Consider the following 15971-nt stretch of genomic DNA (forward strand, 5'->3'; position numbering starts at 1 on the left):
CTCAAAGGTAAAAAAAAAGAAATGAATCCCCTAAAGAGTTAAATCTCCAAAACAAATTATTTTAAGTGAATTTTTAATTTTTTCAAAGCTTGTAAATACTCTTCTTTTTTTTTTATGAGTCATGACCAGTTACAATTATGACGTTATATTCGATGTTCACAGCCTCAGATCATTACAGTACTTTCTTTTGTGTTTATTGCGCCACGCAATAAACAATGTCCTCAGGAAGCTCCAGATATAGGCCTATTGTTACCTGACGACGAAGGTGGAGCTTTCCCTATTCTTTATCGCACACACGCAGAAATATAACACGCTTGGCACTGCTTATTTTCACGAACGCACCAGCAACAAAACTTTATCCATAAAACACCACTGTTTCTGTTTTTCTTCTCCAGGATGCGTGCAGCGCGACTGGAGATCCCCGGACGCGAGAAGCCGTCGCTCTTCTCCCGCGACTCCTCGTCTGGCGACACCAGTTCCCGACCCCCGGGCCAGGAGGACGAGCGCCGCACGCAGACCCGGGTGCCATCCTCGTCGTCGGACGACGAAGACGACGACGACTTCACCAGCGACATCATGGCCGGAGGCAGGCCCCTAGCCTCGTCCACGGGCTCGAGACGTGGGAGCATCAACCACGTCAAGTTCGGCGCCGCGGCAGCCATCCTGCACGTACCAGGAGTGCCCAGTCCTCGGTCCGGTTCGCCGCGTTCGGGCTCGCCCCGCTCGGGGTCAGTGACGTTTTTCGAAGAGCCGTCGTTCATCCACGACGTAGTGAACGACTACGAAGACGACGCGGACGATGAAGACGACCTCGAGACCACGGGCGACGGGAGGTAGCCACGGCGAGGCGGCGGCGGGTCGCGGCCGTCGCCCGCTGTGGCAAGCAGTTCTGCCACGCGTCTCGTGTTGCTCCAACTCCCGCGGCGACGGTCCATGGTCGTCTCTGGCATTGAGTCTGGCATCGGGTCCGGCATCGCGCCTGGAATAGGGTCCGGAGTCCTGGAGACATTGCTCTGAAGAAAGGCGTCACCGTCGGGTCGTGTGCTCGATGACGCGTCTGACGTGGCGTCCGTGTCTGATGTGGCGTCCGATGGCGTGTCCGATGTGGTGTCCAATGACGTGTCCGATGTGGTGTCCGATGGCTCAAGCGGTATAGCGCGTGCGCTAGCAGCGTTCAGCGTCGGGTTTGGATCCGGTTTTGCATGTGGAATCGGGTGTGGAAAGTGTTGACGTTCAACTTTGAAGTGAGCCTTCGTGTCGACGATGTTTGAGACTGTGAGTTGGGTGAAGCGTCGAAGCGATCGGGGACGTGGAGTAGCGTGTGTCCGTGAGGGTATCGGGACAAGCTCTGATTTCTCGGATCTGGTGTGTGAAAGGAGGAACAAACTGGTTCTTGGGAACATGCGAGGCTCGGTCTATAGACTTTCTATTTGAGCAGTCTAGCCAGTGCATTGTAGTTTTCGTACTTTCGCCACCAAGATCACTTCATCGTGTTCGGTTAGGAGTATTTCTTCTCCATGAATTGTAGATAAAATGTTTACATCCTAAAAAAAGAAATTACGTAATTAAAAAAAAGACTAAAAAAAACGAACATTTTGAGTGATAAAATGCGGCCGTCGGGGCTTATTTTCGCCAGAGGTTTCAGTTTAGTCCTCTTTCGTTGCACAAGTGCTTCGGATCGGATTTGCAGTGTTCAAAATGCCTAGGTTTGCTATAACCTTGTATCATATTGAATTGGCATCCAGCTGGTATAAACCTGCTGGTATCGGTGTTTCCGTATTGTGAAATCCAGTTCCTTAAGCGTCGTATAGTGAGGGTCAAGTTATAGACGGTCACACTTATTTAGTCATATATTTTCCAGAAACAAAACTAAAATGTTTTAGTAACTTTGTGAAGTTTTGCGTGGTGTTGTTTGTGATGCATATGTAATACCCCTGCTTAGTTTCTACAAATGCACAAGTACCACGTTTAGAAAAAAAATCTTACTCTTGAGTTACTTTCATGGGAAAATGCTTAGAGGGGTCATGAAAAGATATCAGGTTGAGTTTTCATGTTTTTACAGAGGCGTACAGGTCCTAGTCTGGCCCAAGTATACTCACACAGATTGCCACTGATTCAAACGCTTCTTTGTCGCGGTGAAAGTGCGAGATTAAAAGGGGATTATTTATCTCAGTCTTGGCCTTCACAAAGCTTTATGACGGAATAATGGGATCTAAACCAGCCACCTGGCGACAGTCGAGCGCGGCTCATGGATTGGATACGAGAACTGTGTGAGTACTCCACTTCGGCTCGTAACAATCAATGCCTCGGCGGACACTCGGGTAGTGGCTCGTGTCCAACCACTGCGGTAATGAGAATAGCCGAACTCCAACAATGCCTGGAGCTCAATGATTAACGTTGGCGGCATAGGATAGGCACCAGGCCACGTGGCCGCTTGTTCTGGATCCGAGTTGAGGGGATGAACGATACTTATATTTCACTACTTTTTTTTTGCGACTGTTTTTGCCTAGGAAGAAATACTAAGGCAAGTTGAATTATTTATAAACATCAGGGAGAAATTCTAAGTAATATATAGCGAAAACAGAAAAATCGTTTCATGACCCCCTTAAACTTGACATGAAAATAATAATAGAATAATAATAATTCATTTCAGACATAATTGTTTCCAGGAGGCTGGGAAAAAAAGACAGTCTTCTGACGTGGCCATCAGCCCCTAAATAGCTATATGTTACAGTCAGGACCTATGATTCAAGCACTTTACATTATGGCCACATCATCAAAAGAAAAATTAGTTTCTTGATAAAGAAAAAATGGTAGAAGAGGGGACCAAAAAAAGAAAGCAACGCGTGTAATACTTGTCGCCCTTACACACCCTGTCTAAATGAAATAAAAATCAGTTACTAGCGAAAGAACTGCAAATAATTCTCTAGAAATTTCTGAATGTCCCAACATGGTGCCGCGAACCCAAAATGTAAGCCTAGTAATGTAGATTTTGCCGTAGACAATAAACTTCGCCAGTGCAGGGCGATCAATGAGTTGGGGCCTCCTCTTCTAAAGAGCAGCAGTAGTGATTACATCGTGTTGGCTTAACTATCATATATATTCAGCCGATTGTTACTTAGCAATTGCAAACCATGAATTCGAGCAAGACATATCTTATATCACGCAACGCCACCCGAAAACGCGAAATGTTCCAGAATTCACCAACCGCGAACAGACAGGCAAGCCTGGTATAAATGACGCAAACCAAACCACCTCGAAAAACAAACGAACCGCAGGCAAGCGATGCCGAAATACGACTGTGTCCTCGACGCACTTTATCCAATAAAACACATCTTGACTATGATTTTTGGAGCACACAAAAACGACTTTATCTAGGTCGAGCATGAAATTTATAGACGTTCCACAAAAGGTCCGAGCAAAGCATGCATTACGCCACCTTTCCTGATTGGTCTTGCGTGAACGACGTGTTCTCCGGATCTGCCTATACCGTATAAATCGCACCTCGCTACCAGCTACAATAAACAACGCACAACCCTAGATCCTTCCAGTATTCCAGAAAGGGTTCGATCCTTCCCGAATTTTTCTTCCTTCGATAGTGTCATCCGGCGGACTAAACAGACCAGAGGGTATGAGCCTTGACGAAGTTTAATATTTTCTACCGATTAAGACGCCGTATCTCAGAGCAGTATTTTCCAAGACTGGGTAACGTCGATTGTTGGCCACTTGACGCCCGCAGCTGTTCGCGAAATATTCTGACACTTGTTAACACCTCAGTGGCCTCAAGGAGCGAAGCCGGGCAGGACGTTTAGAGCTGCTGTGCCTTCCCTGTTGCCCACATTTTGGTTGACACTCACTGCTTCAAACTAGTCTAAGAAGACCTCCCCAAACGTACGAAATCTTCAAATAAAAAAGGAAATTGGTAGAGAAATGTCTTCTTTTGAACTATAGTCACTCACAATTAAAAAAGCGCAGGGCGTGACCTATTTGTTATATTCCAGCTTTTTTATGTCGTGATTCGTTGTTCGGCGATCTTATCGACTATTTCTGCTATCGTATTGGCCACGGAGCGTTAATAAGGCGCTAGGGAATTTCCACACCCTGCGTTTATGTAAATTGTTAGTGACTATAAATCCGTTTTCATAATTGCCATGCAACCCATCTCAGGAGTTACAGGTAATATGTGCGCGCATCTTCACAAGAAGCTCCTTTTGTGCATACGTTCGTACAACCGAGGTATTTTCCAGAGTTTTCTCGCCTCTGCCTTCGACAGCTGAAGGCTCTATACGTACGTAATACAGCACGTGCTGTGTTCCTGTTGAACAAACTAAAAAGATAAAGACGCGTGTAACCGATCCACTGCTGCGTGAACATCGACCCAATCTGGCAAGTTGGGCGCAGCGCAATCAGAGGTACAAATGTAGGAAGAGCTCGTTAGAAAATTCTACCTTCCTGCTACGTCAAATGACTAGCACTTGTCCAGCCCGAAACTTTGATCAAGGAAATCCAGTGGTGAAGAGAACGTAGTGTAATACGGGAAATTGTGGAGAATGAAAAGTCAGCTGCTCAGCATTTGCGTGCAGCCCGAAAAAAGGCACTGGGATGACAGAGTGAGACCGTAAGTATGCAGTACTAATAATTTTGTTTCTTGGGAGACTCGAACCAGCGTGCATTGGGTCTCTCTTGTTTGGGTTATAGTTGTACGAGAGAAAGTTAGATGATCTTCATTATAGGCACTGCTATGTGTCTCTTCCTAAGACAAAGGCACTGGAGCCAGACTCCTCCTAATACTTCTTATGCAGGAGCGCTAGCACACGGCAGTACACTTTCAACCACGGAGACACGTCTGTGCCTTTCCAAGAACTGCGCAAAATTCGGTGTATGGAGAATAGCTTTTTAATATTGCTACCCGCCACTTTTTGTTTTTGCATTCGGTTCTCTTCACTTTATATGACTATGTGGTCAGATGCCAGGTTCTTGCGTTTCTAGACGCTTGGGCGCACTTCTCACCAATGCAGGCTTGGTGCAAGTTCGTCATCGTCGGTTCCAGCTGCTCAGTACTTGCGTGCAGCCCGAGATGGGCAATAAGGTTTAATTTAACTTGAGAGACGTTGAAAGTTTTCAATAAGTCCTGAACGACCGCTCCTAAAAACTTGTAAGTCGTAAACACAATTTAAAAGAGGAAAACACGCGTAACAATTCTAAGGCCGCATTCACAATGGCGTTCGAATCGCAACCGTCCAACATCAACTGCGCGTGAATTTGTACAGCACCTTTAAGCGACCGCATTCGCGACCGCTTTGCGGATGCGACTGAGTCGCCAGTGTGAATGCGGCGTAAGAGTGGTCTTGCCCTTATCTCCACTGCACCCGTCAAACGCCGGCGTCCGGCGTTTGGTTATCGCATTCGGACGCATTCGAGGAGTGCAGTGGAGACAAATGCAGCTAGCTTTAGGTCTACCCCCTAATCATTCGAATTAGAGCTCGGCGTTCTGACTTCCCCGCGCGTTCTATTCTCGTCCTCTCCCTCAATTTCCCGGCGTATAGTCAGCCAGTAAAATCATGGTTAAGGTTATTAAGACGCTGTGAGAAAACCGAAATCCGGGGGTGCAGATAAAATAAAAAGGCAGACGGTTGAGCGGTTAAAAGTCACGGATAAAGCTTCTAAAATATAAATAAATCATAGATTCCTCGCAGCGTGCCTAGGAATCCACACACTTAATGAGTTGACTTCTTCCTTCCTCGCCATATGGTACATCCCAGCATCGTTGGTTGAGTATGTTGAAATAGCACTAACATCAGAACAACGAGCTCTGGTATGAATGATTAGTGAATAGAACTATATGTAGCAGCCATTGTCTCCACTGCAATCGTTGAACGCGTTAGAACGCGAAAAGCCGGCGTCCGGCATTTGGCTCTCGTATTCAAACGCGTTTGACGAGTGTACTGGAAACAAAGGAAGCTAGCTTTAGGTTTACCCACTAAACCTTCGAATCGGAGCTTGGCGTTCTGACGTTCACGCGCGCTCTCGTCTTATTCTCTTCCTCGGTTTCTCGGGTGCCTAGGTCAGACACTATACTTGCACAAACCTAATGAGTACATTAATGTTGTAGGGCGCCCATGATACCGAATTCCGGTGGTCAATTTAAGGTGCTCCGACTGGTCTGCGATTTTCGCAGCTGTATATAGACCGCGTCAAAGCAACTCCTCCTAAATGGCAAAGCTGTATACTACTGAAATTCCTGCGTCACCTAGAGGCTAACAGGGAGAAGAGAGTGAACGCGACCGCAGCATCAGCGCTCGGGATCGCGTCCCCGTTTTTTTAAACACCAGTTTGAGCTGAACGCTTACGAAGCTCTCCCGTTTAGTCTGTGCTCCGTGTTGGCCAATTCTTTAGGGCACGTAAAAATTTCATTGGTATAAGTTTTGTTATCTGTAGTGACTGTCAAGGTGAGAACGGCAGCAAGGAGGTTCAGTTGTCCCGCCTCCAGCGCGAACATTTTACCTTCGACAGCGCTTCGGTGTCTCGTGGACCTCGAGCGCGAGCGCGCAGCCAAAGCACGGCAGAACGCGTATAGAGCGCGCACCTGAAGCCATGCGTTCGAAAAAAACGTCCTGCCGTTCTCATTCTGTCAGTGACTATAGTAGGTGTTGGTCAGAGTCTGGTTTGAAAGAAGAGCTCTACAGCATGCTGAAAACGATCGCCTGAATTCGTCGTTCCCTTCCTGAATGCACTTATTTTTTGACGATGACTGCTACATATGTTTCCCGCTATATTTGCTTAATAACGGCATGCGCCGACTGGCGGGATTTTAAAAAAAAAAATGATAAGAAGAATTTGCGTTCTGTTTGCAAAAAAGTGGGGGGATGACTGTGTAACTCCGTCAATTCAATCAAGACGCGCAACTAATAGAAGACCTCTCAAGTCTGCCACCTTCCAAGCAGTGATGTTGTGAACTGACCGTCGTGGCCATCCACGTACGTGTGTGTGCGTGTCATCGGTCGCGAGCCTCCAGCACCGTGGAATCGTCTCCATTCCGTTTCCTTACGGCGGTCCCTTCTAGAACAATCCTGATAACTGGAACCTATACATCCGTTCCCCAAATCACTGTCATCACTTGCAGGTGGTGCGTGTGTGTGTGAGTGTAAAACGTATTGTGTCTCCGAAACTTTTCAACGGCGCCCATCGTTCAAGGAGGCCTCCGACCAATGCAATCTTTCGGTATCCATTCTCCCAACCATGATCCATCAACGGCAGGCAGCGGACATAAGCGGACAAAGAATGTGACGGCCTACAAGCATCAAATAAAATACGAGTTCGGAGATGAAATGTCGGACGCCTGCGGCCGATAAGTGAAGACATTTAGTCCCGACCTCTCGTTGTTCCTGCCACCTATGGAGGAGATGTTATGATCAGGGTCTTGTTCCACCCAAATTTCAACCGCGCAACTATTTTCGAGTTTACCCGCACCCTCCCGATTTTAGTGTATGTCACCTTCCGGAAAGTTTCAGTCGGCCATGTCCGGATGACGAAGACGCCGCCAACGGGAAATCGGGGAAGACTTTCTCGGCTCACCGAAACAGAGAGCGACCAACATGACCGCACAAGGACGACTAACATTCCTCTCGTGAATAGGCGGTTCTTTTCCAGCGTCAATTTCCCTTGCAAGCAAACGTGGCCGTCTCTTTTCTACATTAAAAAGAGGACGCTTCCTGTTTCCCCCTGGTTTTTCTTTTTTCTTCTTTTTATTTTGTTTTTTTATGCATAATGCTTCCATGAGCAGTAAGTACTTTATGCAAACTATACACACGCCAAGTTGTAGCTTACAAATGTCACAAAAATATAAGAATAGCAGGACATTCCTTTCGAAAGTCCGGCCTCCAGCACGTGCTCCTTGCCTTTCGCCGTGCTTTGTGTGGGCGTGCACGCCCGAGATTTACGAGACACCGAGACGTTCTCGAAGGCACGAAGCTCCCGTTTGAGGTAGGAAAACTGAAACCCCTCCCTGGCCGTTTTTAACTTCTCGGTAATTAAAGTAAAACTGACTGCATTTGAATAACTTTCTCATAGTTGATCATTAATTGATACAAAAATTTCCCCCTTGAAATCTTAATATATTAAAATTTTGGCTTGCTTAATTTTAGAAACCAAACTATATCCAAGCTCATGGGACGGACATTTTCGCCTACTCGGGTAGCCCCGAGAAGGCCAAGCCACGTGAAGGACCCTCGGGCACCTACTTGGATAGCCTACCGGGACCTCCTCGTGGGACCCCATAGACCAAAACGGGCAGCCCACATAAGCACCCCTCGTGAGACCCTCAGGGGATCCCTTTGGGCAGCTTATCTGGGCCCACTCGTGAGACTTCAGGGGCAAAGATAGACAGCCCTTGGGGGACCCACAGGGAGCCTACTTAGGCAGTCCTTCTGGGCTCCTTTCGTGAGATCTCCAAGGGACCTATACTTGGGCAGCACACCTGAGCCTCCCATTGTATGACCTACAAGGGACCTGCTTGGGCAGCCCACCTGAGCCCTTTATTATGACACCCACAGGAAACCTTGTAGGGCGGCCAACTTTGGCACCCCGTTAGACTTTCGGGGGTCTACTTGGGCTGCCCACCTGCCCCCCCCCCCCCCCCCTCCTTGTGAGACCCTTAGGAAACCTGCTTGGGCAGCCTGCCTGAGACCCTCTCGTGGGACCATCAGGGGTTCCCTATAGAGGCAGCCCATCTAAACCACACTCATGAGACCCTGAGGGGACCTACTGGAGCAGCCCACCTGGGCAACACCACCTAGAATAGTCAGAGCCCCCGCATCGCCTCGTCTACCTTCATGAAACGTCATCACAGTTGGATCGCTCAAACTCGGCTATTGGGCCCGAGTCCGACCTTCGACGTGCTGAATGAACACGAGCCCCGACCTTCGACGTGCTGATTGAACACGAGCTCCGGCCGAACACTGACGCAGCACTCGTGCCCAAATTCAGGCCTTTATCTATCTGATTGTTATGGCGATGTGGAGGCCTTCTACTAATCTAAGTGGTGTTGACCCGGGCCACCCTCGTGAGACCCTTAGGGGACTTACTTGGGCAGCCCACCTGGACGTGCTCATGAAACCCTCAGGGACCAACATGGTCAGCCCGCTTAGTCTTTCGTCGTGTCCCCCACAGGGAGTTTACTTAGGCAGTCCCGTGGACCTCCCTCGTGAAACCCTCAGGGGCCTACTTGGGCAGCCCACTTGGGTCCCTTCATGAGACCCTCAAAGGCCAACATGAACAGCCCACCTGGACTTCCCTCGTTCGACCCGGGGGGGGGGGGGCATTCTTGGGCAGCCCACCTCAGACCCCTAGTGAGACCCGCAAGTGGCATAGGCACCCCACCCTCTTTTGCGTCGTGGGACCCACAGGAGGTCTAATTGGGCAGCCCACCTGAGCCCCCACTTAGGGCCTACGGGGGACTACTTGTGCACACCACCATATACTCCCTCAGGAAACCCACATTGTCCAAAATGTGCAGCGCACCTAGGCTTCCCTCGTGTAGCCGACAGGGGGATTACATGGGCAGCCGATCTAGGCCTTCCTCGTGGGTCCCACAGGGGCCCAACATGAGCAGCTCACCTAGGCAATTCCCTCGTAGGACCCACAGGGGGCCTTCTTGTGCAGTACACCTGGGCCACCTCCAAGACCCACGAGGGCCAACACGGATAGCCTGCCTTTGTCTTCCTCGTGGAACTCACAGGGAGCTCACTTAAGCAGCCCGCCTAGGTTTCCTTTGTGAGACCCAAAGGGAGCCTAAGATAGTCATCCCACTCAGGCTTTTCTTGTGGGACTCACAGGGGGGAAACACGGGCAGCACACCAACCCCCCTCATGAGACCCACGGGGCGCCAACGTGAGCAGCACACTAACACTTCACTCATGGGAACAACAAAGCCTTTCATGTGCAGTCCCCCTGAGCTACTCTCGTGGGACCCACAGGGGGCCAAAAACGGCAGCCCCATAGGCGTCCCTCGTTAGAGTCACAGGAAAACTGCTTGGGCAGCCCACCTAGGCCTTTCTCATGAGATCCACATGAAGCCAGCATAGGCAGCCTACCAAGGTTTCTCTCGTGAGACCCGCAGGAGGCCTATTTCAGCAGTCCACCGGCCCCCCATGAACCCACAAGCGGGCCAATATGGGCAGCCCACCTAGGTTTCTCTCTTGGGACCCCCCAAGGGGCCTATTTCGGAAGCCCACCTGGGCCCCCTCATAAGACCCACAGGGGGTCAGCATAAGCAGTCCACCTAGGGTTGCCTCACGGGACACACTGGGAGCCTACTTGCGGAGCCCCCTAGGCTCCCCTTCTGGACCCACACGGGGCCTACGTGGCTCCCCCTCAAGAGACCTTCAGGAAGACAGCATGGGCAGCCCATCTAGGCTTTCTTCGTGGGACCCTCGGGCGGCCTACTTGGGCAGCCCATCGAGAGACCCTCAGGGTGCCCAGTAGTGCAGCTTCCTTATTCCACTTTTTTAGGGCCTAGAGGTGGCCTAACTGGTCAACCTTTATGAGCATCTCTCGGGGGATCGATAGGTCCCCCAAGGGAAGCTCACAAAGCTACTTGCGCCGCCCACTTGGAGTCGTTCAAAGGGGAGATTTCGTAGATAATTTCCTCTGTCCCTCAACGCTCTCCGCGATCCGCTACGAGATCTGCAACTCTGCAGAGTAGGCTAGCGGGGCGCGCATGCGCCGTAGAGCCGTTTTCGTTGCGGCAAAAATAGCGGAGAGGGAAGCACGGCCTATGAAAGCTCTCTAATCCCTCCCCAGAAGATGTGGGACTTATCGGGGTATTACAGGTTACCACCAATTGTCTAATCCTACACTTTTCGTAAGTGCCCGCAGAACAAAGAAATTGCAATTTTGTTATATAAATGTGTATATTTTGTGCTCCAATAAAATTGAGTGAGCAAGGCCACCAAAAATTAGGCATTCGGCGAGTATAAAATAAAACACAAAACCGTGTACGTTCCTCCTGGTCAGGCAACCCTGATGCATAAAGTGCAAAAAAGGTTTTGGAGCAGATTAAAGCGGAGGGGGAGACAGAAGGTTTCCGACACATACTGACCAGACATGAGGGCAGAAGAGTAGAGAGGGAAGAGGCACGGTAATATATTAGGCGGACAATCGAAGGGGCTTTCTCCCAGCTAGAGCAAGGGGGACAATGAATAGCACTGACAGCAGCATGTAGAGGAGGAGCAAAATAGTGTAATAATGGAAATGACCACGAGAGAATGAAATAAGACAGAAAGTAAGGTTCCAGCAGGTACAGCGACAGGCCCAGACGACATACCAATGGAACTGATTAAGGCACTAGGAAAAGCAAACAAATTGAAGCTACGGCATGTGATTAATAAATAATTATGGGAGGAGAGGTACCCGATGATTGGAAACTAAGTAATATTAGACTAATATATAAGCCAGAGGAAGCAACGAAACATTAGGGCTTAACACGCAATTACGGTAACTACAGTGCTATATACAGTGTGTCACAAAAGAAAATTTACACGGTCTTTTTTACCGCAAAAATAAACTAGGCATCGTCGAACGCTCATTCTCCGCCCAAAGGTAAAGCTAAGGTCACAACCAGATGCCAAAGTTTCAACCCGATCCGATAACTTAATCAAAAGTTATAAGTGATTTTCTAAAAAATTTCAATGGGAAAATGAAGCCCATTTTTCCCGTTTTCAGTTTCTGGTGCCATAGAGCCCCATGTGTTTGAGAACTCCGTCGGCCGTCATTTTCCCATTGAAATTTTCAGAAAATCACTTATAACTTTTGATTAAGTTATCGGATCGGGCTGAAACTTTGGCATCTTTGCTAGCTTTGGGCGAAGAATGTCTAATGAGCGTTCGGCGATGCCTAGTTTATTTTTCCGGTAAAAAAACCGTGTAAATTTTCTTTTGTGACACCCTGTAGATTAGCTATGCAGATAGTAAAGCGGAAAATGGAGGAATGGGCAGAAGATATGCAATTAACTAGGTGAGCTATAAAACAGATTCCGAAGAGATAGAAGGTTGGAAGATAACTTAATCGTCGCCACACAATGTATAGAAATTGCAATGAAAAACCAAACTCCTTTATGGTTAGCTTTTTCGGACATCAAGAGAGCGTACGATAATGTGAGCCAGGAAAAACTCCGGGGTCAGCTGAAGGAGTATAACTTAGATGCAAATTTTGTTAGGTTTCTTCAGCAGGTGTACACAGACAATAAGGTAGTTATAACATGGGAAGCAGAAACTACACAACCCGCAGCCATAGAAAGAGGGCTCAGGCAGGGTTTTCCACTGTCACCTCTGCTCTTCATGATATATCTCAGTGAAATGGAATCGAAATTAGGCCAAAGTAACTTAGGTTTTGATGTGAGTTATATGCAAGGAAGGAGACATGTAGTACAGGTAATACCAGGACTGATGTATGCGGACGGTATAGTACTTATGGCAGATAACCAGAGTACGTCACAGGAAGTTGCTTGAATACGTGGAGCAAGGGGATACCTTGGGCATGAGTTTTAGTAGTGACAAGCCTGGGGTGACTGTGCTTAACGAAGAAAAGAGGGAACCCCTGAGGATACAAGACATTGTAATAGACCATGTAGGAAAATACAAATATCTGGGAGTCTGGCTCAATGAGGGTAGGAAATATCTAGAGGAACATGAGAAGAATATAATCAGAAAATGGAAAATAAATTCATCCATTATGACGCTAAAGGCACTATGGAACTGTAATAGATGTGAAGTGGTCAGAAGTATATAGAAAGGAGTGATGGTACCAGGACTGTCTTTTGGCAATGGGGTTTTGTGCATGAAATCAGAGGTTCAATCAGGATTATAAATTCGACAAAAAAGCGTAGGCAGATGCCAGATTGGCACTGCGAGCAACAGAAAGACACCAAATGAGGGAGTACCGGGGGACTTGGGCTGGTCGTCTTTTTTGAGCAGTGAGGCAATTAGTTGAAATCTGAACAATGGTTGGCCGAAATGGATGATACGCGGTGGGAACGGAAGGTATTCAAGTATTTACACATGAAAAGCTTAAACACGAGATAAACAAACCGAACCCGAAAGCTTACATTTAGATACCTACACACTGGTGATGGGGCTGAGCAGACTACTTGAGTGGAAAAGGAAGTGAAAGAGGCATGAAAAAAAATGTGGGAGGTAGGAATGCAGGAAACGTCAGCTCTAACAATGTACAGGACGCATAAACGGACATAAGGAAGAAAAATGTGTTTCACAAGTCACTCGGAAATTCTGTACTGTTTGAGGCGAGAACGGGAGTTTTGAGGACGAGGACGTACAGGACTAAATTTGAGGAGACAGACACATTATGTGCTGCCTGCCATAATGAGAGCGAGACACTAGAGAACTTGGTTTTGAAGTGCACGGGCTTTTGCCTTGCCCTTTCTGAAGGGGTACCCTATTTGGCCGTGACCCTGGGTTTTGCTGGCAACAATGGAAGGAAGGAAGAGAAGTGGATTACAGTCACAAAGAGTCTATTAGAAGATTAGTGGAAATTATATAGAGAAAATTAAATGATACACAACTAACTAGCACAGCTGGGGACTGGCGGGTCAAAAGAAAATTGAGACTCCCTCCCGCGTGGCTCCGGCCTAAAATCTCAACCTTATGTCTGGTGCTGGGGTAACGCCGACAAGGTTCGAAAAATTGTCGACTCTCTCGCCGGGGGGAAGAGGCAAGTGTAATATTTTTCGTTTTTTTTTTTTTTTTTTTGCCCGATTTTTCGAAGGTCATTTTGGTGATATCCTACACCTCCTGGTGATAATTAGGGGAAGAAAATTGGCTTAAAAGGCTGGAAGGAATCAATTTTTTGTCTTTTTTAGACTTAGGCTAGGTGGCGAAAGCTACCGCCCGTTACAAAGGGTATATAGCCATTAACATTCATTCATCCAGCCATCCATCCGAGCTAGCTACGGAGTCCGAGTTCTGATACGATTGATTGACGAAGTATGTGGGGATCCCCTTGCTGCTACCCGTCTCGGAGAATGACACAACGCACTGGATCAACAACATGCATTCGTTTATTCATTGTCGTCGTCTGCGCCGTGATCTTAAGAGCGGATAAAAGGCCGTCACGCAACCGCTGCGACGGTCTTTTATCAGCGGCGTAGCACCACTCGCGTGGTGCTATGCCGCATGCTAATTCGGCATGCGGGCCATTTGGTCCAACTACTAGGGCACTGTAGTCCAACGCTCTGGTTCCGCAGCTGACGAGGAGCTCGCGTCATCATTGGTCGAGGTCTGGTGGGAAACAAAAGCACGTGTGCGTGTTTAGTGGGTTAAACAAACGCACGAGGTGCGCAAGGAGCAGACCGACTTGCACGCCGTATAGCCAGTACGAAAAGTAAAAGAGAAGGGGGCAGCCTTCTCCAACTCAAACTCCGACCGCAGCCGACGTGTGCACGATCAAGTAAAAGTAAAACCAATCAAGCAGCACAAAAAAAAAAAAAAAAAAACTATCAGCTTTTGCACTTTGGTGAAGAAGGAAGAGCAGCGGAGCTGTAGCTTCTGTTCTCGGCGGTGGCTTTCCAGGCGAGCGATGTGCTCTTCTTTCGCAAGGGAATCTGAAACGCTCGACGCAGTGTAACTTTAGGCGATAGCGGCCTCGTGGCGGTTACGAAACCATTCGCGCTGCTGCGCACTTCGCCGCTCATTCCGTTCCCGCTCTTCATCATCCGAAGAAATGTTGCCGCGATCTATGAGCGACGGCGGCAAGCGGACAACCGGCAAACACAACACTCTGGACAGCTACCGTCATCTATGAGCGACGGCGACAACCAGAGTTTTTTGCCGACATTTCTTTGAGGGGGACACGAAAGAAAAAGCATCGTCACGGCGCTTGTCGTCTTTCTGCGCTTGTCGTCACCGGGTGAACCAATCACGCAGAGTGAATGCCCCATATGACCCTTATTTTCTGTGCGTGATTGGTTTGACCGGTGATGACAAGCGCGCAGACAACAAGTTCCGCGACGATGCCCTTTCGGAGACATACTTGATCGGCTCAAATCGTAGCGTCAGTTACGGCCGGACCTAATAGGGAGTTTTAGGGAACCCATTTTGCCCATCCGATATGGTACGTTGGGCCTTTCGGTACTCACTGCGCATGCGCAACCCCAGAAGACTCGCATATAGGCAGTTCGTACCGGAGTGCTCATCGTACCGTATCAGATGTGCGAACACGGTTCCCTAAAACTCCCTAATGTGGAACGGCGTATAGAGATCTGAGACATCGCACCGTTTAAAATGAGCTTAGCAGTGTTGCGGAGTTGCCACTCCGGAGTTGGAATGATTCCGGAATCATTCCGCAGTTTCGCGACCTCGGAATGGAATGGGAATGGAATGGCGGCAACGTTGAGGGGAATGGAATGGGAATGGAATTGAATGCCTTTTGCCCGGAATGGAATGGGAATGGAATGGGCCAGGTTCTTTATATTTTATTTATTTATTTATTTATTTAATTTTTACGTTCAGCTATACCTAGCCAGTCAGGAAGTCAGTTGTTCAGAAATAAAATGAGCGGGATACTGCGAACCCGCGTAAGGCCCTAACATACTTATATGCAAAAAAATAATGCAATATAAAAATAAGCGTCAAAGCAAAGAACAGAGGGTGAAGGGGAGGGGGGGGGGGGCGGTGGCGACTTCCACCAGTGAAGTTTAATGCATATCCGAATGCGTCTGCGCCTGTGATATTGCATGGCTCAAGGGTATGTCATCAGCCGACGTGAATGTGACCCGCTGCTCTGGTAATCCGATACCCAGGAAGGAGGCCAAACGTGGCCTCGCTGTTCCGACCCAGACTTCGTACTCCTGCGACTCGTCTCGAGCACGCTGTTTCTCGGAGAGCTCGCACCTGTGCCGGCCATCTCAAGTCGCAATCCACTAGGTCTCTGTTTGAATGATGCTAGGCGAAACTTGAAGA

At 48.4% G+C, this 15971-nt stretch overlaps 1 protein-coding gene across 2 annotated transcripts in view; it reads left to right on the top strand.

Moving 5' to 3' along the window:
- LOC8024042 overlaps positions 1 to 7726 on the top strand; it is a 94904-nt gene extending 87178 nt beyond the window's left edge. For both annotated transcript variants that reach the window (XM_029973971.4, XM_029973972.4), the window contains one exon: positions 396 to 7726. In XM_029973971.4, coding sequence (XP_029829831.2) covers positions 396 to 837 — 442 coding nt within the window. In that variant the 3' untranslated portion in view covers positions 838 to 7726. The remainder of the gene's footprint in view (positions 1 to 395) is intronic.
- Positions 7727 to 15971: the final 8245 nt, after the last annotated feature.

The sequence above is a fragment of the Ixodes scapularis genome, unplaced genomic scaffold (assembly GCF_016920785.2).
Source record: "Ixodes scapularis isolate PalLabHiFi unplaced genomic scaffold, ASM1692078v2 PGA_scaffold3__209_contigs__length_174095766, whole genome shotgun sequence".
NCBI classification, from domain to species: Eukaryota; Metazoa; Arthropoda; class Arachnida; order Ixodida; family Ixodidae; genus Ixodes; species Ixodes scapularis.